Here is a 21,118-nt window from a genome sequence, read left to right as displayed (position 1 = left end):
TATCAACAGCACCATTTTTCTTAGTCTTTTCAGATGGCTGCTTTTTTCACATTGGTATAAGGTGTTTTCTTGCTGTGGAGTTAAAAACTGCTGTGTTACATGACGTTGTGGCTCTCTAGTCACGGTAGAGATCTTCAAGGGTGTGAGTCTCCTTAGTCCAGGGGCCTGTGGTGTTCAGTTAACAAAGGATGATGGTTTGCTTGCTGATGCACTTGAAAGAGATCTTGGTGAACAGGGAAGTTTCCTGATGTTGGAAGGCCTGGAGTATGGGGCCTGTCTAAATGTAGTTTTGGTTAGTTTGCAAAGCAGTTTCTTCTTTACTTTTCCATGAATGTCTTCCCCTGTTTTGAGTTTAGACATTTCTGAGAATCTGTCAGCCTGATTCTTAATTAGTGTGGAACAAGGAGATTGTCTATTTCTGGGCTCTGAAGTTTGTTTCTCTCAAAGGAGATTTAGATTTAGAGCATGGATAACTCTCTCCCCAACACCACCTCCCCCATCTTCATCAGCTTCTCATCCTGTGCAGGTAGGCGGCTACTAGGTGATAGCCTCAAAGAGTGTTCAGCCCGTCTTCGTGGGACACCTTGGGCTAGCTCTGAGGATTTTAAGCTTTATTATGTCTAGTTTGTATGAGCTGAGCTGTATTTATCTCCAGGAATCCTATCTTCTTTGTTTCCTTCATGGAAACCAGGAATTATTAGAAACTATTTCTCTCAGAGTAGACTGTTGGCTTTTGTTTCATTTGTCCCCCTGACCATGGTTAGGAAAGTTAAGTGATTTTTCTTGCATCGAAACTAGCTGGTACTGAAGATTTACTTTTTCTGTGCTTACTTGATATGACTGTAGCTTTATTCTAGATTGTTCCAGAGCTTTAGAATTTGGGGGTGAGTTCATTATCTGTATGTGACTAGGTCAGTTAAAACTTTCTTGTTGCCATGACTGGCTTTGTTTTTTGTGTCTTGAAATGGTAGGTTATTAAATTTTTTTTTAAATTTATTGTCATTTGGCTGCAAATACTAATTTGTGGATGGATACCTGTGGTGAGAAGAACAAAATGGCGCATGACTTTCCTCCCACAGGCACTTTGTGCTGCTCTTGAACCTTCAGTCCTTTGCTGCTCTGGGTCCTCTCACCTCACCTCTGTGATGAGGCTTGTCAGCCTTGGCCCAGATCCTGTGGAGGCACAAGAGGTGGACTGGTGAGGTTATTTCATGTGGCAACAGGAAACACGTCCTGTCCTGACCTGAATATAGGAAGGTCATCTGCAGGCTTTGCTATCTCCTGCTACTTTGGCACCTTCTTTCTGATTGAGACCATGGTCTGTTTGTCCTGAGGCTTCCCAGAGTGACCATGGGCAAGAGCAAGGAGCTTTTGTTCTCTTGCTACTTATGATCAGACTCAAGTTAGTGAAATGGTCTTTGTACCAAGTAAAATCTTTAAGTCAGGTTTTCAGAGTAGTTGCCTGGATTGTTTTTTTTTTTTTTTCAGATTCAGTTCTTGGTCTTTTTTTTTCTGTATTATTTACTTGACAGTTGGGTCATTTTGGTGTGCTGCTTTTGTAGTGCTCTCCCTGTTCAGTATCCCTTCTTTCCTATTGAGGCAAGTAGATCTTTGTACTTCTTTGTGCAAACAACTGTACTTGGTGCTCCAGGGCTATAGATAGATATGTGATCCTTAACTTTGAGGGATGTGGTGTAGCTGAGGAGACGGTGCTCAGAGTGGCTTAGGACAGCACTAGAGATCGGCACGTAGAAGTGGCCTAGTTGAGGGAGCCAGTGGAGATGTTGATTCCCGGGCTCTCGGCAGCTATGTGAGCACCACACAAAGGCGATCATTTTCTGTGTTAAGATTTGAAAAAGCACTGCTCTAGATGCTTGATAGAAGTGTTCTGCTCGGAGAACACAGGATCCAGGCAGGGGTGTAAGAAGACCATGCAGGAGATGCAGTTCACGCTGGAGGGGCTGGACTTCAGCATAGGTAGAGGTGGGGGTACTGGCCCACAGAGAGGGCAGACAGCATCAGGTGCAGAGGCTTGGAGATGTCAGTCTACTTGGGGTGGGAAGAACAGAACAGATATTAAAGTTTTAAGGCAGAGCAGGGAGCCCTGTGAACACCCATGAAAATAATTTGGCCTTTCTCTTCAAATCAGTGGTCGGCTGATTGTGAAGTCTTTTGCCAGGGAATGGTTTGATCCAAGTGCTGTTTTAGGAACTAGAACCTAGGCCTGGGCATGCTGAGTAGGCTCCCAGGCATCATGGAAGAATAAGCCCTGGTCTTGCTTCCTGGCTAGAGGTCTGTTTTCTTGGTGTACTTTCCCACCCCCTTCCTTTAGCAGGTAGTTGTAATACCTGAAACAGCTGCAGGGCTAGGGTTTAATCTCTTCACGGTTATGGTCAAAATATGATATGTGCTCTGTGGCTGTTGTCCATGTTGCTCAGCACACTTCAGGACCAGAGAGGGGGTGGGTACAAGTTTCTTTTATATAGTGAAAGACCCAGATGAAACTTAAAAGCTAACACTAATGATAGCATTAGACAAACTTAATAGAGGTTTGAATGAACTGCCAGCAAGCAAGCAGCAGTATTGCTGTTTTGGAAAGCTGAGTGTGTTGGGGTTTTGTTTACCTGAGGCTTTGTCTGTCACTTGGTTACCATCACATTTAGCTCCTTCCAGGCAGGGCTTGTAGACTCAGTTTGCTGCAGTCTTCCCTTGCCTGGCTCGTTGATTAGGTCATATTTCCAGCACTGCATGCGGTTGCTGCTGGTTTTCAGGGGTTGGGCTCTAAGTTGGGCTCTAAGTGTAGCTACAGCGGTAGTTTGTTGAAGGGTAACTGTGAGATGCTGATTGGATCTGGGTGGGTGAGTGCACGCTTCAGTCTGTGAGTACTGAGTGTCTGGACCAGCTTTAGAAAACTGCTACTGGCCCCATTCTTGCTCTAACCTTCCAAGTTCAGCTCGTGGGTGCAGTACCAGAGGCCCTGCCAACTGGGCCTCAGACTCTGGAGCTACATGGGACTCTAGCATCATGACCCATCATCAAGGACCCTTACAGTTTTCCAGTAAAATGACCTTGTCTGTGTGTATGTTTCTCAACCCCTTCCCCTTTCCTTTTTTATTTTTTAATTAGTAGTAGTCCTGCTCTGGAATCTGTAATAAATTTCTATTACCATAGAGGAATTTGGCTAATTTTTTTTTCTTCCTGATTTCCTTAGAAATCCTAAGTAATGCACTGAAGAGAGGAGAGATCATTGCAAAGCAGGGAGGAGGTAGGAAACGCTTAGTTTTGATGTTTTGATTTTTAGAATAGGCCTGTGTTACCGGGGATAGTAGTGTAGTGGTGAAAGCATGGGCTCTAAAATAGACTGCCTGGGGTGGGGAACCAGCTCTGGCTCCTCCTAGCTATGTGACATTTGGCAAGTTACTGAACTTCTCTGTTTTTCGTACTGTAAAATGGGGATATAATGGTACCTACCTCATAGGGTTGTTCTGTAGAGTAAATGAGTTATTGCATAAAAGAGGACCTACGTATGTGCTGTGTACACGTTAGCCATTGTCAAAATGTCCGTGTAATCTGGGGGCTTTCTTGTTTCTAGTACTACAAAATTGTAAATTGCTAAAAGTAAATATTTTACCTGATTATAAAAGTGTACACCACCTAATCATAGCATATGTTTACTATGTACACATGTACTCACAAAAATTCAGAACATTATGAAGAAAATAAATACCTGAAATCTCACTGCCCTGTGATGAATGCTGTAAATATTTTGGAATATATTCTCCCATTAATACACTTTTTTTAAGGGGTACCTAAAACTAAATGTACTTAATTCAGTCTGATTTTTTTTTTTTTTCCCCTCATGGCTCTGAGCATCTTGGCATTTCCTTGGTAACTCCACTTGCTGGATTTATTTCTGTGGTGGGCTGATTCTAGAACTCCATGTGGGTACCGTTTCTTCCTAGTTCTCTGCTGCTATTGGCATCTGGAGTGTCACCCTCATTTTGGTACTTTTGGGTATGCTACCCACCCTCTCTAGGTCTCTTACATTTTTTATAGTTTCTGAGATATTTCTGCTGTGAAAGCTTAATATTCTTAAAATTGTGTTTATATTTTGCCACTTGGTGCACTGTTATTCAGCCAAGGAAACAGTCACCGAGAAGTGGCATGACTCGTGCAAGGTCACGGCTTTGGTCAGTTAGAGAATCAAAGAAACGGCTGAATTTCCTCTTCTTGAATTTGCATCTTGGCCTGGGCTGCTTGATTCAGGAATGGGCTGGCTGAGGGCTCAGCTGCCCATTTTTCAGAGGCAGGTGGTGGTGGTCGTGAAGCTTGAATGAGGGGGACCCTCGGGCTCTGCTTGTGGAAAAACTTGGTTGGCCAGTGGCCTTGGTGGTGGAGCCAGGCCCTCCTTCTCCAGAATTGCAAGCATCACAGGGTCGGCTGTGCACTGCTGACCTGCCAGCGTGTGTCCAGCTGAACCATGACAGTGAGGGACTGATCCCAGGCCTCTTACTAAATCTACTCTGCAGTGCCATCAGATTTTTTTCCTCCAAAGCTAGCAAAGTTAGACACGGCAAAGTCGGTTGGCGGTTTCCGTGACAGAGTAAGGTTCCCTAGAAGTGGCTAGCTGTGTTCATTTGTATGTGAGGATCTGTATTGGTGTTGGTGTTTGTTTTCTTTATCTCTTCCTGATTACATGGCTGTGTAATAACTTACCTATGCCGTGGAGGTGCTAAGGAAATGCAGCCAGACTGGTTACCAGCAGGGCATTGTAGAGGGACAAGTTGGGAGAGGATAGAGGTTGTGAGCAATTTTAATTGTCCCCATTATAATCCATTATGTCGGGTGACCACCTGAGTGTGGGGTTTCTGTCCCTCGCGCTCCCCACCCCCGCCAGAGCCTTCATCAATGTCTGGTGGTGGACAAACTGCAGGGTTCTCAAGGAGTTGATGCCTGTTGCTCACAAAGCTTGTCACAAGTATTAGCACTTTCAGAATAACATGGAAAACATTGTTGATCAAAGTCCTCGGGGTGGGTTTTTTCCCTCTTTAAATTTTATTATGGAAATTAACTGTGGCACAGAAGTAGGAAGAATGATGTACTCACTACCCAGCTTTAACAGTTGTCAACATTTTCAGGATATCTAATGATAACTTATTGTGGGACTTAAAATTTCTGAACCGTGGTTGAGCTTGTGAAGTGCCCAGGCCTCTGCACCCAGGGAACCCTCCTGGCATGGTGTGCACACAGATCCTCAAGTACCTGACATATGCCTGACACATTTTGTGTCTCTGTTTTAGGTGGAGGCGGAGGCAGTGTCCCTGGAATTGAGAGGATGGGCCCTGGCATTGACCGCATTGGGGGTGCCGGCATGGAGCGCATGGGTGCAGGCCTGGGCCACGGCATGGATCGTGTGGGCTCTGAGATTGAGCGCATGGGCCTGGTCATGGACCGCATGGGCTCAGTCGAGCGCATGGGCTCCGGCATCGAGCGCATGGGCCCGCTGGGCCTCGACCACATGGCCTCCAGCATCGAGCGCATGGGCCAGACCATGGAGCGCATCGGCTCTGGCGTGGAGCGCATGGGTGCCGGCATGGGCTTTGGCCTGGAGCGTATGGCCGCACCCATTGACCGTGTGGGCCAGACCATCGAGCGCATGGGCTCTGGCGTGGAGCGAATGGGCCCTGCCATCGAGCGCATGGGCCTGAGCATGGAGCGCATGGTGCCCGCAGGCATGGGGGCAGGCCTGGAGCGCATGGGCCCTGTGATGGATCGCATGGCCACCGGCCTGGAGCGCATGGGCGCCAACAACCTGGAGCGCATGGGCCTGGAGCGTATGGGCGCCAACAGTCTCGAGCGCATGGGCCTGGAGCGCATGGGCGCCAACAGCCTGGAGCGCATGGGTCCCGCCATGGGCCCGGCCCTGGGCGCTGGCATTGAGCGCATGGGCCTGGCCATGGGTGGTGGTGGCGGTGCCAGCTTTGACCGTGCCATCGAGATGGAGCGTGGCAACTTTGGAGGAAGCTTCGCAGGTTCCTTTGGTGGAGCCGGAGGCCATGCTCCTGGGGTGGCCAGGAAGGCCTGCCAGATATTTGTGAGAAATGTAAGTGGCTCTTCAGGAACTTCTCAGGGGTCGTATGCACAAGGGAGGAGGGGGCAGGAAGCCAGCAGGACCGAGTGGTAGCAGGTCAAAGTCAGGGAGAGCTGAGTAGCACGCAAGGGCCCTTTGCCACTTTCCCCGAAGTTTGGTGTTGGGAGAATGAGAGGGAATGTGAGAGCTCATGATACTTGTGCAGCAGAAATAGTGGGTTTTGTGAAATCCTAGGCTTCTCTGACTACTGGATGGAAAAGACAGTGATCTGAAGAACTTGAGTTTCTTGACCTTTCAGCTTGATGAGCTGCTAAATGACATGGCATGACAGTTCGGGAGTCGGGGGGAAAGGCTGTATCTGAATTACCTTTACCAGATTGACCACCTTTAGCTGCTATTCAGTGGTTCTGTGGGCTGCTCACCACAGGCAGCTGTGTGTTCTGCTCTGTGCATGGTGCTCCCACAGACAGATGCAGACAGGAGGGAGTGAACTTGCTGTGCTAGTTTGGAACCTCACCTAGACAGACTCTTTGTTCTCTGCTGATTATCTCAGTGTGAAGGTCAGCCGGTTTCTCTGTGTAACAAGTTTTAAAGGCACTCTGAGACAATTGATGTTTGTGCATTAGGATTTGGTTGAATCACTCACCAGTCTTCCTTTTTCTCCCTCAGCTCCCATTTGATTTTACATGGAAGATGCTAAAAGACAAGTTCAACGAATGTGGTAAGTATTTGAGAGGCTTTCTAGGTGCTTCCTTGTGTTGTGGCTTGTTGGTGCTGCATTGGAGTCATGCAGCGAGGCTTCCATCCTAGTCTTGCACAGACGCCTTCCGTGACTCTGGAGGATGGATGGGACTTGCCACTTTTCTGCCTGTGCAAATATTCAAGCAGGTTGTTGAGTTTCCTTTTATGTGTCAGATACTTTTTCACCTGTGTTCTCATTTCATCTTCGTTTTTCTCTTTTTTTCCCTCTTCCAGTTTTTGAATGGAGGTAGTGTTGTCCCCATTTTACAGAGTCAGGTCAAATCATGTTCCCAAGGTTACATGGCTTCTAAGTGACAAAGCTAAATAAAATAAATACATCTGAGACAAGGTTGTTTTCCACAATAGCACTATTGGTTTGCGCCTCAGAGAGCACTCGCCCAGCAGGTCCCTTGGGTGAGGTTTCACAGGCTCTGGGCACACAGTAGCTTGTGTGCGATGAAGCTAAGGGTCTCTGATTGAGGTTTCCTGGCACACCAGGCAGCCATTCTGGAAGGGTCACTTTGTGGCCAAAAAGAAGTTGTCTCCGGTTGAGGCCCTGCCCCCACCCCTACCACCTCTTTTCTTTTAACCGTGTCAAGTTGGGCGCCCCAGCCCTAAGCCAGAGGTCTGGGTGGCTCCCTGGATCAAGGCTTCCTCGGTTTTCTCATTTCCTTTTGCTGCAGTGACTCAGATTTCACCACTATTGCTGCTTCTCCTGGTTCTTCTCTTGGGTCAACTGTTGAGCCATAGCCTGCCTTCTTGCCCTGTTCTTGTCCTCTTTCCACACTCCTTAGTTCCCAAGTTGTAGTGGATATTCTGAAAAGTCAAATTGGATCATGTCACTTCCCCCTGCCACAGATGCCCGGAGGTGTCCCTCTGCTGGCAAGAGAAAGCCCAAACTACGATCCCCTGTATGACTTAATGTCACCCTAAGCTGTTTTAGAACTTTCCTGTGAGAAGCCCTCCAGGATGTTGACCTCTTAAGCAGAGTTGATGGCCCTAGAATTGTGGGTGCCAGCACCGCTTACACTGTGTGTTCTTGGCCCTGTGTTTCTGTGGCTCTTCCCTTGTAGATTGTTTCCATGGTGCTTGACACATACCTGGATGCTTAACCGGAGCTTGAATGAATATGTGTAACCTGCTTGCCAGTTACTGCAAAGCTTGTATTTGGACAGCACAGAAGTGTCCATGGTATTGGCATTGGCCTTGTAAATGCGGTGGAGCAGTGTATTAAAAGTGAAGCCTCTGTAAAATTTGCCTATAAAGCTGGCTTCACACAGCGTCTTTTTATAACTCTTGAGAGTAAAGGTGTGCATTTGAAGCCGCCAGGAATGCTCATGACGGGTCAAATTGTTGTCCAGTTGGCAGAAGAATGGCAACGTGGCTGAGGGCTATAGTAGCTGGGTTCCAGCCACTGTGTTCTGAGCATTCATGCGCCAGGCGTGAGGGCACTCTCCCTTTTGACTCTGTCGACCGAAATCCAACAGGTGATCTGGACTGAGTGGAGCTCAGACTGAGGCTGAGCTCTGGGTTTGCCTGATGAGTTGTGGTCTCTTCTTCCCTCCCTGTGCCCAGGCCACGTGCTGTATGCCGACATCAAGATGGAGAATGGGAAGTCCAAGGGGTGCGGTGTGGTTAAGTTTGAGTCGCCAGAGGTGGCTGAGAGAGCCTGCCGGATGATGAATGGGATGAAGCTGAGTGGCCGAGAGATTGATGTTCGAATCGATAGAAACGCTTAAGCAGTTGCCTTTTTTAAACATCGATACCAGACCTCTGAATTTGTATTTTTTCTTGTTAACCATTTTAATTTGTTGGCTGGATGTATAAAGATGTTTAAAAAATTCAGTTGCTTTTTGGGGTAATTTGAATTACTTTTTTAATGACTGGGGTTCCATTTGACTGTTTGCATTGAGATTGCAATGTGCGCAATTTTTTTTGTAGTTGTGGCATCTTGTTGACATCGAATATGACTTTGATAATAAATACCAGTTCCTGAAAGCTGCTTGCTTTTTGCGTGTGTGTTGTGGGGTAACTGCCCGAGTTTGGGGGAGCTAGAGCTGCTCAGTCTCCTTTCTACCCTTGGAGCTGTGGACCCTTGGGGTGGGAGGCCACACAGGCCCCAGCCACTTCAGAAAAGTCTCATTGTGGAAACGGAATCCTGAGTGGACCTCAATCCCCCAGGGCCGGTTAATGGTGCACTTGGCTGTCGGAGCCATCCTGTCTCCCCTGGTGCAGTTCTGTGGGGCACAGATGCTGTGTCAGGCTCGTTTCCAGTTAGACTTTTGTCTCAGTCTGCTCCGGCTGCTGTAACACACATTTGTTTCTCACAGTTTTGGAGGCTGGGAAGTCCAAGATCAAAGCGCTGGGAGATTCAGTGTCTGGTGAGGGCCCGGTCCTAGTTCGTGGATGACACCTTCTAGCTGTAACTTCACATGGCAGAAGGGGCCAGGGAACTTTCTCAGACCTCTTATTTTTTTAAAAAATAATTTTTTAGCTTTATTTGTTTGGCCATGCCGTGCAGCTTGTGGGACCTTAGTTCCCCCACCAGGGATTGAACCTGAGCCCTCAGCGGTGAAAGTGCGTGCAGAGTCCTAACCACTGGCCTGCCAGGGAACACTCTCAGACCTCTTTTGTAGGGGCACGAATCCCATTCATGAGGGCTCTGCCGCCACGCCCTAATGCCCTCCCCAAAGGCCCCACCTCCTAGTACCATCACGTTGAGGGTTAGGTTTTCAACGCAGGAATTGTTTTTGGCAGCAAGGACACAAGTGCTCAGTCCATAGCAGCTTTTCTTTGCTAAAACAGACCAAGTAGGGTGAGAGTTTCTGAGCATATTTTGTCCTGTCAGAGGTTTAGGCTGAACTTGATACCTGGACTCTTATCAGAACTGGGTCACATTCCCCCCAAGATGTGATCTCACACGTAGGTCCACTTGGGCTGTGTAGCCTGTGAGAAGCTGCAGCTGCTGCTTGTCACGTTGGATGTGGAGGGTCTTCACTCTGGCTGGCAGCTGACATGGGGTACCATCACAGGGACTCCCACCTCAAAGTCTAGCAAGGTGCCAGCTCCCTTGCTACTACCTTCCCCTGCCCTACTTTTCTCCTTTCTGGCCTTTATCCTTGAGGGGTGAGACCTTGGAGGAGGGGGTTGACCCCACAGATTCCCCCAAGTGTCTGATCATGGCTCCACTGTGTGGTGCCCATCAGGAGGGAAAGAAAAGACAAGAGGCAGGAATTGCTTTAAAAGAGGGGCTTTATGTGGTCTGTGTACATGGTCAGATAGGAGCCTGGGCAGTTCTGTGACGGCCAAACTGGGATCCAGGGCTCCTTCGGTTAAGAGGTGGCTGGATTGGTGGGTTGTCCTGGGTCCCCACCCCTGTAGGCCTTATCGTCCCCCGGGGAATGGTTGATTATCCAGAGGATCTGCCGAGGAGGGGTGACTTCCAGTGACCCTTGCCCCATAAGCAGGTAGTCAGCAGCCCCTGGCGGAGTGGGATGGGACCTTACCCCCTCCCAAGACACTGTAGTCCCTTCCAGTCCACCCGGAGCATCCACATACATACCCCAGGAACCGACGTCGTCATACACCTCTGTTTCCCTGGTTGAGAGCACAGCTAAGGTCAGTAAGGGTCACCCCACCCCTCGCCCCTAAATCCCCCACCCCATCAGGGCCAGCACTCACAGGGGCAGTAGAGCTGTTCTGGGCACGTAGCCATCTGCGAGGAGAGAGCGGGGGTGGGTGAGTTCTCCGCCCTCCCTGGTGGTGGTCGTCTTCCCAGGGCTGCCCCTGCTGGGCTTACTCACACTTGCCCTTGGTGTCCCGGCACAGCATCTCCTCCTTGCTGGTGAACTCGATCACCTCCAGGATCTCCCCACGCCGAATCGCCAGGTGCTTGCCACCCCCGCGACGGGTCTTCGCGTTGGGGTCAATCATCATCCTTGTCTGAATCACAATCTCCCCCTCAAACTGGGGAGGAAGACATCAGAGCTTTTGGTCGTGCTGCCACCCTGAGGACCCCTGGCTTCTTTCTGAGGATGGAATTTGTGGGGCTTTGGTCAACTGGTGCTGAGCCCAGCCCTCCCAGGACTCTTGCTTTGCTTGGGGTTCACACCTTGAACTTCTTCCGGAACTCCCGCTCAGCTTTCTCTGCCTTCCGGATCTGCTTCAGAGACTTCAGGTCCGTGGGCGGCAACTGCTGTGGCTGGGGGCCCTTCTCCTTCCTGAGCCCCCGGGGAGTTGGGTGCTCGTGAGCAAGATGTGCTTCTCAGGGACCCCCTTTTACCGTCCTCCCAGAGCTCAGCTCCACCCTGCCCCACTCCCTTTGCCCTCTGGTACCTGGGCTCTTGGTCTTGTGGTGGCCTCCTGGGGGGTTTCTGGGTAGACAGCACTTCATCTGGGACAGTCAGAATGCTGAGTTAGGGCAGGGACTGTTGGTTCAGCCTCTGAATCTGGCGGCCTGCTCTTTCCCTTGTCAGTTCTCAGGACCTTGGTCCCCTCCCCACCCCGCTGCCCAGGCCTTTCTCATGAGTTGTGAGTTTTAGTGGATTGCCTTTCATTTTCTTAACTCCTGTCGCAGGCCAGGCATGGCAGAGACTGTTAACACTCATTTCAGCTGTCTCAGCTGTCATCGCAAGTTGCTTGCCGAGGAGGACGTAAGGGTTCAGAGAGGTAACGCGACCTGCCCCAGGTCACCCAGCTGTTAAATGGTAGAGGCAGGATTTCTCTGTAGGCTTTTGAGGTCATTTCACACCTGCCTCGTAGAGCAGGTGGGGTTCTGGGAATTGTGATGAGATTTGGGTCAAAAAATAAGGCGAAGAAAAATATTTCCTAGAAGCAAAAGAAGTCCGCCTCTGAGAAGGGGCTGTTGGGCTGGGGCTCTTGCCTGGCCTGGCTGATGATGAGACTGGACTGTGAGGGGTCTCCCAGGTGAGGACTGACTACCCCGCAAATGACCAGCTTTCCAGGTATGAGCCCTGCTGGCCAAGGGTGTGGCTTACAGTGAGAGCCTTGTGAACACAAGGTGAGTGAAGGATCCAGAACCTGAAGCCCCCAGCTTTTTGCAGTCCTCTCTGAATGACTTGAAGTGCTGCTCTAGACATTTCTAGGCCAGCAGACCCTTCCATCAAGCTGCCCGAGGGGCATATGCATGGTGCCCTTCCACCCCTTCAGACACTGAGTTTGCCTCCAGCCTCAGCTGGGTGGTGCTCGGGTAACGGTGCCACCCAGAGGCTGCCCAGGCTGGAGATGGTCACCCGGCTGGGAGGAGTCTTGACTTCACCCCAGGGCCCCTACAGACCTGCCGCAGCCAGAGAGCGCAGCCCTGGGCACGGCAGTGCGGGGCGGACCCTGGTGCCCTGTGTCCCCAGCTCCCTGGCAGTGTGATCCTGAGCACGCTACCCTCAGCTCCTGAGAAAGAGCTGGGCCCGGCCCCTCCAGAGGAGCCCCCAGCTGTGCAGGGAGCCTCTAGTGGAGCCGCCACTGCCCTGAGTGAGGCAGAGAGTGGGAGGGGGGAGCCCAGAGTCCTTCCAACTGGGGACAGACTTGAGAAGGGCAGAGCTGCCTTTGGGACAATCAGTGAGCCCCACTCAGTGTCTCGAGAAGGGGGAGATCTGGGGAAGCATGAGGTATCGGCTCGGAACCTTGAAGAATGACTGGCGGTTGTCCAGTGGCTGGGACGGTGAGCAGAGGGAGGGAAGTGCCTGGTCTACTTGGGGATGGGGAAGGGGAAGCGGTGGGCCATGCCTGCGGAGCTGCTGGAAGTGGAGTGGCCAGAGGTGCTCCCTCTCCACGTCCACATCCCCAAGAGTGGCCCCCCAGACCCAAGCCACAGAGCCTAACTGGAGCGGAAGCAGGAGGGGCCCTGCCAGGAAGCTCTGTGCTAACAGGGGTGTTGCAAGCAGCCCTTGGGGAAAGCCCAGGAGAAGCAGAAGGGGCTGGGGAAGGAGTAACAGCTGTATAGGCAGCAGACTTCGGAGGGTGGGCTGGTGAGGAGGGAGCGGTAGCTGGGGATCCCAAAGGCACCTCTGATGAAACGTTCCCCTGCAGGAGACCCTTCCAAAGACAGGGCAGGGAAGCAGCCTGGGAGCCTAGGGTCTGGGCTCCTGTGTATAGGCTGTGCGACCTGGGGCAAGTCACTTCTTGTGTCCTCAAGCTTCCACTCCTGTAAAATGGGCAGGACGCTGCCTCGGGGGTGGTGGGCTGTGCACATTCGGTGAAGTGCTGACATGGGAGCCTTGGTGTTTTCACATGGGGCTGGTGAGTGCATCATCCCCGAGCTGGGCCTGCTTGGCCTTCATCCTGCTCTCCAGGAGCAGAGGTGTGGAAGGGAGAGAAGAAGGGTCCTTGGAAACCCAGAGCACAGAGAGAGAGAGAGTTGCCTGGGACTGCAGACCTGGAGGGTCGGCCACACCCTGTCTCCAGCCCCTGCCTCTGAGTTCAGGCCCAAGTCCTGCCTGGACATCCCTCAGGCACCCCCAACACCATGGGTCCCTTACTCAGGTGCAGGCTCAACATTTGGGCCTCATCCCTGTCATGAGCTCGCTTGCTCTCGTCCCTGGTGATGCACCACCAAGTCCTCTTGCTGCTTTGTACCTGATTCTTCCACTGCTCATCCATGTCTTCTGCCACCACCCTGGCCCACACCCCTGCCCTGGCCACACCCTGGTCAGGCTGCTGGCCTCTGGGCCGCCCTTACTCACATTGTTCCACCCACCAGGAGCTGGCGTGACCTTTCTAAAAGGCCCCTCCTCCTCTCTGCTTCCTCCCCTGGCGCTGCTTTCAATCCATCAGGGATATGGATTGCCACTTGGCCTCACACTAGCAACATGGCAGAACACACCCTCGTGACAAATGTTCCGCAGGTGCCTTGGCAGACTGGTCTGGCTGAGGGCCCGGCCCCGTCACCAACAAACCTCTGCCCTTGGGGCTGGGTCTGGAGTCGTCTGTGGGCTCCACGTCATCGTACAGCTCGTAGATCTCATCTGGGTTCCTGCAGGGATACCTGAGATGAGGGCCTCTTTCGATCCCGTGACCCACGCCTGCACCCCCTGACTCCCCACACTCACTGTGGAGTGTCTTCAGGCTGTCGAGGCCGAAAGTCGGCAGAAGAGCTCCTCCGCAGAGCTGTGGAGAGATGAGAACAGGAGGGAGGGAGGCGGGCACTGTGGGGGAGCCTCCACCCCCTCCTTTCTGCCTGGGCCGCCCTCACCCACCTGTGCCTGCTGCCAAGGTCCTCCGAAATCTCTGGACGTCCCTGGGGCCTGGGGGCAGTGGGGGCTTGGCTGGAGGGGCGCCCAGGCTGCTGACAGGAGGGAGAGGCCTCCGCCGGGGTGGGTGGCCAGGTTTGAGGCCCAGCCTCGAGCCTCCACCGCGAGCGAGGGCTCCAGATCTCTGCTGCCTGGCTCCAAACCCTGGGCTGAGTGGGAACCTAGGGCTGGAGCCTGCAACGGCAGTGGGCAGTGAGCTCTCTGAACGGGAGCCAGGGAGTGGAGGTTTTCTAGGGAGGTCACCGAAGAACTCAGCCTGCGGGTGCTTCCTGGGCAGAGATCTGGGCTTGGGCTGCGAGGACTTGCAGAGCGGCCCCTGCCCTTCGGGCTGCAGAAACTCCTTGGGGAGCAGGCTGCACTTGGGCCCCGAGGACGTCCTGGGGAGGTCACCACACTCAGGCCGCGGGGACTTCTCGGGGAGGTCACTCAGCGGAGGCTGTGGCATCTTTCCAGGGACTGTACTGAAGTTGGGCTGTGAGGAGTGAGACTGGGGCTCACTGGACTCGGGCTTTGAAGGGGGCATTGGGGGGACCTCAGTGGACTCGGGCTGCGGCAGGGACTTCTCAGGGAGACCACCAACCCCAAGCTGCGGAGGCTTCTTGGGAACGGTACTGAACTTGGGCTGGGGGGGCTTCAGGGTGGCCTCATTGGACTCAGGCTGCTGGGACTTCCTGGGGAAAGCACCGAACTTGGGCCCTATGGGGGGCCTGGGGGCGTGGCTAAGCTCAGGCTGCAGGGGTTTCCTGGGGAATGGAGTGGCCTTGAGCTGTGGGACCTTGGAGAGTTCACTGAACTCAAGTTTGCAGGGCTTCTTGGGCAGATCAGTGAACTCAGGCTGGGGGGGCTTCTTGGGATGCTCGCCTAGCTCAGGCTGTGGAAACTTTTTGAGGAGTTTGTTGAACTCGGGCTTTGGGGATATTTTGGGGAGTTTGCCGGTCTCGGGCTGAGAGGCCTGGAACTTTGCTTGAAGGCTCCGAAAGTCCTGATGACTCCCCTAGGGGACACGGAGTCAGGCAGGGACTCAGACACATGCGGGTGGCGGATAGACGGACGTGGGACAGGCAAACATGGTCATGGACACGCACCCCCTTCCCCTGGCTCCTGTTCAGTTAGCTCCTCTCCCCGACCTTCTGCCCTTGGCCGCCATCTCTGTTGGCCATAGACTCCCACGTTCTTGTGTCTCCAGCCTCCCTGCTAGTCCCAGGCTCTCCTAGACTACCACACCCTCTGACCTTGCCACTCGGGACCAGGATGTACACCCAGCCTCACCCCACTCAGGACCCGAGCTCCTGGGGCCCCTGGGGCCTGCTGCTCCCATAGCCCACCCCACCCCCTCAGACGGGAGCATCCTTGAGCTCCTCCTCCCCCCACCCCCGCTCCATGCCCCCAGGCCCTTCTTTTCTCATTTCAAAATACATCCGGAATCCAACCACTTCTCACCGCCTGCACCACTGTCCTGGCCCAGAGGAGCCCGCTCGGGGAAGGCAGCATCCCCTGTTGCCTGGATCATTTAATAGGCTCCTCCTTGGTCTCCTGACCCCCCCACCCCGACCCCGCGCCCCCATCCCTGGTCAGTCCTCTTGCAGCAGCCAGAGGAGGCCTGTTAACCCTCAGTAGGTTTGTGCACCTCTGCTCAAAATCTGGCCGTGTTCCTTCATTTCCCCACAGTAGAAGCTAAAGATCTCACGAGGGACTTCCCTGGCGGTCCAGTGGCCAAGACTCCGCACTCCCAACGCAGGGGGCCCGGGTTCGATCCCTGGTCAGGGAACTAGATCCCGCATGCCGCAACGAAGACCCAGTGCAGCCAAATAAATTAAAAAAAAAAAAAATCTCACAAAGGCCCTGAACGGTAGATTCGACCTCTCCTACCCAGTCACCTCCTTGGCCTCCCCTTCTCCCATCTCCTGCCCTCTGCCTGGGACACTCTCCCCACCGCATGGCTCTCCTTCTCTTCCAGGTCTCTGCTCCCATATTTCTTATTAGAGAGGCCTTCCTCCCAGACCACCCTAATTAAAAAAAGAAGATTGGACTCCCCCTTCCCAGGATTCTCTATCCTCCCCAACCTGCCTGATGTTTCTCTTAGTACCTGCCACCTTGTATCATTCTATTTATTTTACTTAATACTTGTTTTTTTTGGGGGGAGGGTGGCGGTGGCCAAGCCTCGCGGCATGTGGGATCTTAGTTCCCCGACCAGGGATTGAACCTACGCCCCCTGCATTGGAAGCGCAGAGTCTTAACCACTGGACCGCCAGGGAGGTTCCAATACTTGTTTTATAAATGTGTCTTGACTATTTGTGGGACTTTTTCTTGTTTTGGTCTCTCTCCTCCTCCTTTCCCCAGCCCCTGTGGACCGTCAGCACCCCAAGGGCAGCAGCTTGTCTTGTGCATTGCTGTCCTCCCAGTGCCTGGCCTGTGCTAAGATGCTCAGTAATTCTTTGTTGAAATAAAGAATGTACAGGACACAGAGACAGGCATATGCGCGGTCTGACCATCACGTTCTCACACAGACGCACGTGGAGAGACACTGAGAGACCTGGAGGCAAACCTGAGGGCAGGGCCCCACAGTCCCAGACACCCGACTGATGGTCAGGGATGCCCACCAGCACCGGCAGGCAGGCCCCCGAGCGTGGGCACACGCACCAGCCCTGGCACAGGAAGTCCTTCCCAGGTACGGTCTCGACCAGCCCCACATCCTTGGTCACGGACACAGGAGATGCACAAGTAGGCCAGGCCTGCTCTGACCTACAAGTCACCCCAGAGGTGGCCCTGCCACAGCTCCCAGGCCTGGCTTCACCTGGGGTCGAGGAGACCGGGGAGGGGAAGGGTACGACCTCGGGGACTTTGCCCCCGCCTGTGCCTCACTCTGCCCTGATCCAGAGAACAAGGAAAGGTGCCGGGGCCTGAGACGCCTCCGTGGAAGCCCCCCTACCTGGTGGGTTGGGGCAAGGCTCCCAGGTGACCCCGGGGGCCAGAGAAGCCAGGGTCAGCAGGTCAGGCCTTGGGGCACTGCTGGGGTGAGGGGTGGGCAGCGTGTGCGTGACCCGCTTTGTCGCCCCCAGGAAGGCCCTGCCCCTCACCCTGGCTGCCTGTTACCGGGTTGCTATTCATGGGGGGAGGGAGGGGGGTCGTCTGGGCAGGGCCACCCGTCCCCCTTCTATTCGCAGCCTCAGCCTCTGCTACAGGCCCCTCGGGAGCCTGAGCTGTTCCAGAGGTGGGTCCTGGCTGCCTCCTACCTCTGGGTGTCTGTGTCCGTCACAACCCTGAAAACCTGCCTGCCCCTCTGCTGCCCCGCTTTTGGAATGTGCCTTCCAGTTTCCACCTGTGGCATCCCTTGCCTCTGGCCAGTCGGGGGGCTCTCCCAGGGCTTGGGGGCTCACTCACCATGGCTGCAGGCGGGTGACGGGCCACAGGGTGAGTGGGACCTGAGCCAGGGCTGCTGCCTTCAGGAAGTGACTGTAGCTTCTGCTCCACGGGCCCCACGGGGTGGGGTCTACCGGCCAGGCGGGGAGGGCAGAGGAGGAAGGGGAGGAGGTGGGACAGCCCCAGCCTGTCTTCAGGTCCTGCTGGGAGCTTCTTGAATTCCTGTCCTGCACTGCGCTTTGTGCATCATTTCTCAGCAGACACCCAACGGTCACTCATTTCTCGACTCTGCTGGCCCCCTCTCCCACCCCATGCCCTACTGTGTGCTGACCTCCGGACTCCAGGAAGGACTCATGCCAGGCCCTGAGGACCTCCTGCCGACAGAGGCAGGCCAAGGCCAACTCCTCCCAGGAACTCTGCGGGAGGGGAGTGGTAGTTCTCAGCGGGGAAGGGGCACGGCCAGTTCTGGGCCATGAGACCCCAGGAGTCCAGCGAGCCTGACGGGTGAGGCCCTCCTGCTGGCTCTTGTTGCCTCAGTCCGCCTTCCTCATTTCAACACTTCCCTGTAGCCTGATTTCCAGCTCTGAGCAGGACTTAGGACTTCCCTGTTACAGGGGCAGACGTTAACACGGGCCGAGGGCCCAGGTGGGATGGCACGTTTGGTGGTGGGTGGGTGGGGAGTGTCCAAGGCTCCCAGAAGACAAGAAAAGGAGGAAAATGGGGACAGCTGGGAGGCCAGCAGAGGGGGGGTGAAGGTGGTAGGCAAGATCAGAGCTGTGAGGGTGCAGTGTGCGAGGCCTGGCCAGACAACGGAGACCCTGATGGCAGGGCTCGGTCCCCAGGAGGTCAGTGACCTCGGGCTCATAGAGAAAGGGAGAAAACACCCAGTGGGAGAGTGCAGAGCCCCGATTCTCCGTTCGGCTATGCCACCGGGATCCTTTGAGGAGTTCACAGAAAGACCGAAGCTCCTGGAGATTCTGACTTAATTGGTCTGGGGTGTGGCCTGAGCCTGGGGATTTCTTACACACCCTCAGGGGGATTCTAGTGTGCAGCCGAGGAGCACTGGTGCCCACAAGTCACCCTGAGACCCCGAGAAAGTGTGGGTTGTGCCTCGGGTCTGAGGTGGGGCCTCAGATTCTGAAACATCCCAGGTGATGCCCATACTGCTGGTCCAAGGATCACACCAAGAGTAGCAAAGATGTATTGAAGTTTCCAGAAAGATCCACATGAGACAGGGACCGAGGCTGGGCAATGCATTCCCGGCAGGAGCCCTTCACTCGCCTCTGCCATGAAGGCCACATACAGCAGTCGGCAATGACTCTGCCTGTGCCTGCTCTTAAGAGCACAGCTTGGGGATTCTGGAGCCTCTGTGCCTGTGCATCCCTGTCCTTGAACGGACAGACATGCACTCTGGGTCACATTTCCAGATGTGGGTCCGCCTCCGAGTAGGAGGCTGGGGATGCTGACGAGGTCTGGGTACTGGAGCGGCTCAGCCTGTTCAACGTGAGCCTGCAGTCTCAGGCCAACCTGCCCCCTCCGGGGCGGCTGTGTAAGGTGGGTGCCTGCTTGGACGCGCCGGCCCTTCATTCATTCTCCCTTCAGACCGACACTCTTGGGCGCCCTCTGCTAGGCGGAACCGGGCCCCTAAGAGGACTCAGCTTTCAGGCATCCTGGAGTTGGGGTGGGGTGAAGGGACCCTCTGTGGGGCTCCCAGCTTGGTTGGCCAGAGGGAGGTCAGGGGCTGCAGGAGCCCAAAAGGGTCAGCGGGAGCAGTAAGACTTCCCAGGCGAGCAGACAAACGTTGGATGGGAGTTGGGAGGGGGTGAGGGTAGGGGGCAGTTTTCAGAGTGACTCAACTCCCTAGGCCTCAGGGCAATTTCAGCTTGCTCCAGAGGGCAGCGAGGGGCCCAGGGAGGACTGTGGACCCACTGTACTCATGGGAGGGGCTGTTGCATCTTTGTGGGTGATGCAGTTGGGGGGGGCACCTGGACCAAGATACCTGGGTCTCTTTGGGAAGGTCCTGACAGACTGGGAAGTGGCACTGCCTAGATTCGGGGGTGCCTGAATGAGGGGCTTGATGGGGAAAACTCCAGGGGCGGGGGACCCTGGTACCCTGGAAATGGAACACCAAGCCCTGAAGATGCAAGAAGGGGTGGGCCTAGAGCCATATTCCCAAGGGTGTCTAGGGGCCTTGTGAGTGCAGGAAAAGGGGAGAGTGCCCTTTGGGCCTCGCTGCCTGGGTTTTCTCATCAGTGGTAACTGTGCCCCGCTTCTGGGGTGGTGCAGAATCGGTGACTTGGAACCGGGCCCGGCTAGAGTCAGGGCTCAGTCAGCTTACCCTCCTAGCCTCACCTTCTCTATCTGTAAAGTGGGCCCTTTGACCCACCTCCTGCCCAGGCTCCTGAGAGGGTCCCAGGCAGCCGGCCACAGGTTTGGTGGTTGGAGTGATGTCAACCACCTGCGAACATTTCCCAAGCTCCCTTCCTCTCTCCCCATCCCTCTTTTGAATCCTAACAAGAACTCCACGGGCTTCCCTGGTGGCGCAGTGGTTAGGAGTCCGCCTGCCGATGCAGGGGACACGGGTTCGTGCCCCGGTCCGGGAAGGTCCCACATGCCGCGGAGCGGCTGGGCCCGTGAGCCGTGGCCGCTGAGCCTGCGCGTCCGGAGCCTGCGCGTCCGGAGCCTGTGCTCCGCAACGGGAGAGGCCACAGCAGTGAGAGGCCCGCGTACCGCAAAAAAAAAAGAAAAAAGAACTCCAAAGGATGAGTATTCATGACACTCATTTTAAGGAGTAAGAAAGTGAGATGCAGAGAGGTTGAGTCTTCCCCAGGATCACCCAGCTGTGCTTCCAAGGCTTTCTGGCTGAGAAGGGGCAGGGGAGCTCACAGGGGGCCTGAGCCCCAGGGTTCCCTGACAGCCCATTTGGCCCTACAGCGGGTGCTGAGTGACAGCCGCTTCAGTGGGGGCCTGGAGGTGCTGGCAGAGTGGACACCTGGCCTGAGCAACCTGCGACTCAGCTGCAACCCCATCAAGGACACTGGAGCCCTGAAGCCCCTTGTAAGGCTGAGGGCAGTGGGGCAGGCAGGCGGGCAGGCCGGCTCCTGGGTCCAGGTGGGACAGGTCCAAAGGGTGCCCACATCTCCCTGTTGCCCTTCCCAGGAGAAGCTGAAGGGCCTTCAGAACTTGGAGCTGTTCAACTTCGAGGAGTCACAGCAGCTGCGCTAACGGGAGCAGGATTTTGAGTCATTACCTGAACTTGGCTACCTGGATGGCTTCGATGCTGGGGACCCTGCTCAACTCTGAGACTGAGGCCAACATGCTGGGGGATGAAGATTCTGAGGAGGACTAGGGGGAGGATGGTAAGGAGGGCAAGGGGAAGATGGGAGGCTGGTGAGTGAGGGGTGTGAGGCCTGGGGACTCCACCCAGGGGGTGACTAATGTCTTGCTGGCTGCAGATAGAGGACAACTCTGACGACTTGGAAGATGGAGGAGATAAGGAGTGAAACAGGGTGGGGTGGGGCTGGGGACCTGGTCCTTGGGTTCTTGCTCACAGGATGTCTATGTTCCCCAGGAGAAAGAGGAGAGAGATGCTGAGTGTGGTCCTGAGATGAGGAGGTGGAGAGGTTCAAGATGGGGCCTTGTGGGCTACTAGGAGAACAGG

General features: G+C 54.4%; 2 protein-coding genes and 1 long non-coding RNA gene across 9 annotated transcripts in view; 2 read left to right on the top strand and 1 right to left on the bottom strand.

Moving 5' to 3' along the window:
- HNRNPM (heterogeneous nuclear ribonucleoprotein M) overlaps positions 1-8,830 on the top strand; it is a 39,579-nt gene extending 30,749 nt beyond the window's left edge. For 6 of the 7 annotated variants that reach the window (XM_060094234.1, XM_060094233.1, XM_060094230.1 and 3 more), the window contains 4 exons: positions 3,212-3,265; positions 5,301-6,103; positions 6,761-6,812; positions 8,408-8,830. In XM_060094234.1, the coding sequence (XP_059950217.1) occupies positions 3,212-3,265; positions 5,301-6,103; positions 6,761-6,812; positions 8,408-8,571 (1,073 nt within the window). In that variant the 3' untranslated portion in view covers positions 8,572-8,830. The remainder of the gene's footprint in view (positions 1-3,211; positions 3,266-5,300; positions 6,104-6,760; positions 6,813-8,407) is intronic. The other variant, XM_060094232.1, reaches the window with a different exon arrangement.
- A 1,359-nt stretch (positions 8,831-10,189) lies between these two features.
- Positions 10,190-15,257, bottom strand: PRAM1 (PML-RARA regulated adaptor molecule 1). The gene is made up of 10 exons (XM_060094480.1): positions 15,225-15,257; positions 14,044-15,091; positions 13,897-13,954; positions 13,744-13,820; positions 11,168-11,225; positions 10,944-11,052; positions 10,636-10,798; positions 10,514-10,547; positions 10,395-10,429; positions 10,190-10,254 (listed from the first exon to the last, which is right to left on the bottom strand). The coding sequence occupies exons 1-10, from the start codon at positions 15,255-15,257 to the stop codon at positions 10,217-10,219; spliced, it is 1,653 nt and encodes a 550-aa protein (XP_059950463.1). The 3' UTR covers positions 10,190-10,216.
- A 1,352-nt stretch (positions 15,258-16,609) lies between these two features.
- LOC132485720 (uncharacterized) lies at positions 16,610-20,807 on the top strand. The gene is made up of 3 exons (XR_009531422.1): positions 16,610-16,765; positions 20,392-20,514; positions 20,617-20,807. It is a non-coding gene; the product is annotated as an uncharacterized LOC132485720 (long non-coding RNA).
- The last annotated feature ends 311 nt before the right edge of the window (positions 20,808-21,118 follow it).

This window comes from Mesoplodon densirostris, chromosome 3 (assembly GCF_025265405.1).
Source record: "Mesoplodon densirostris isolate mMesDen1 chromosome 3, mMesDen1 primary haplotype, whole genome shotgun sequence".
Classification (NCBI taxonomy): domain Eukaryota; kingdom Metazoa; phylum Chordata; class Mammalia; order Artiodactyla; family Ziphiidae; genus Mesoplodon; species Mesoplodon densirostris.
The sequence above is the reverse complement of the archived record's forward strand: the minus strand, read 5'-3'. Positions and strand labels throughout refer to the sequence as shown.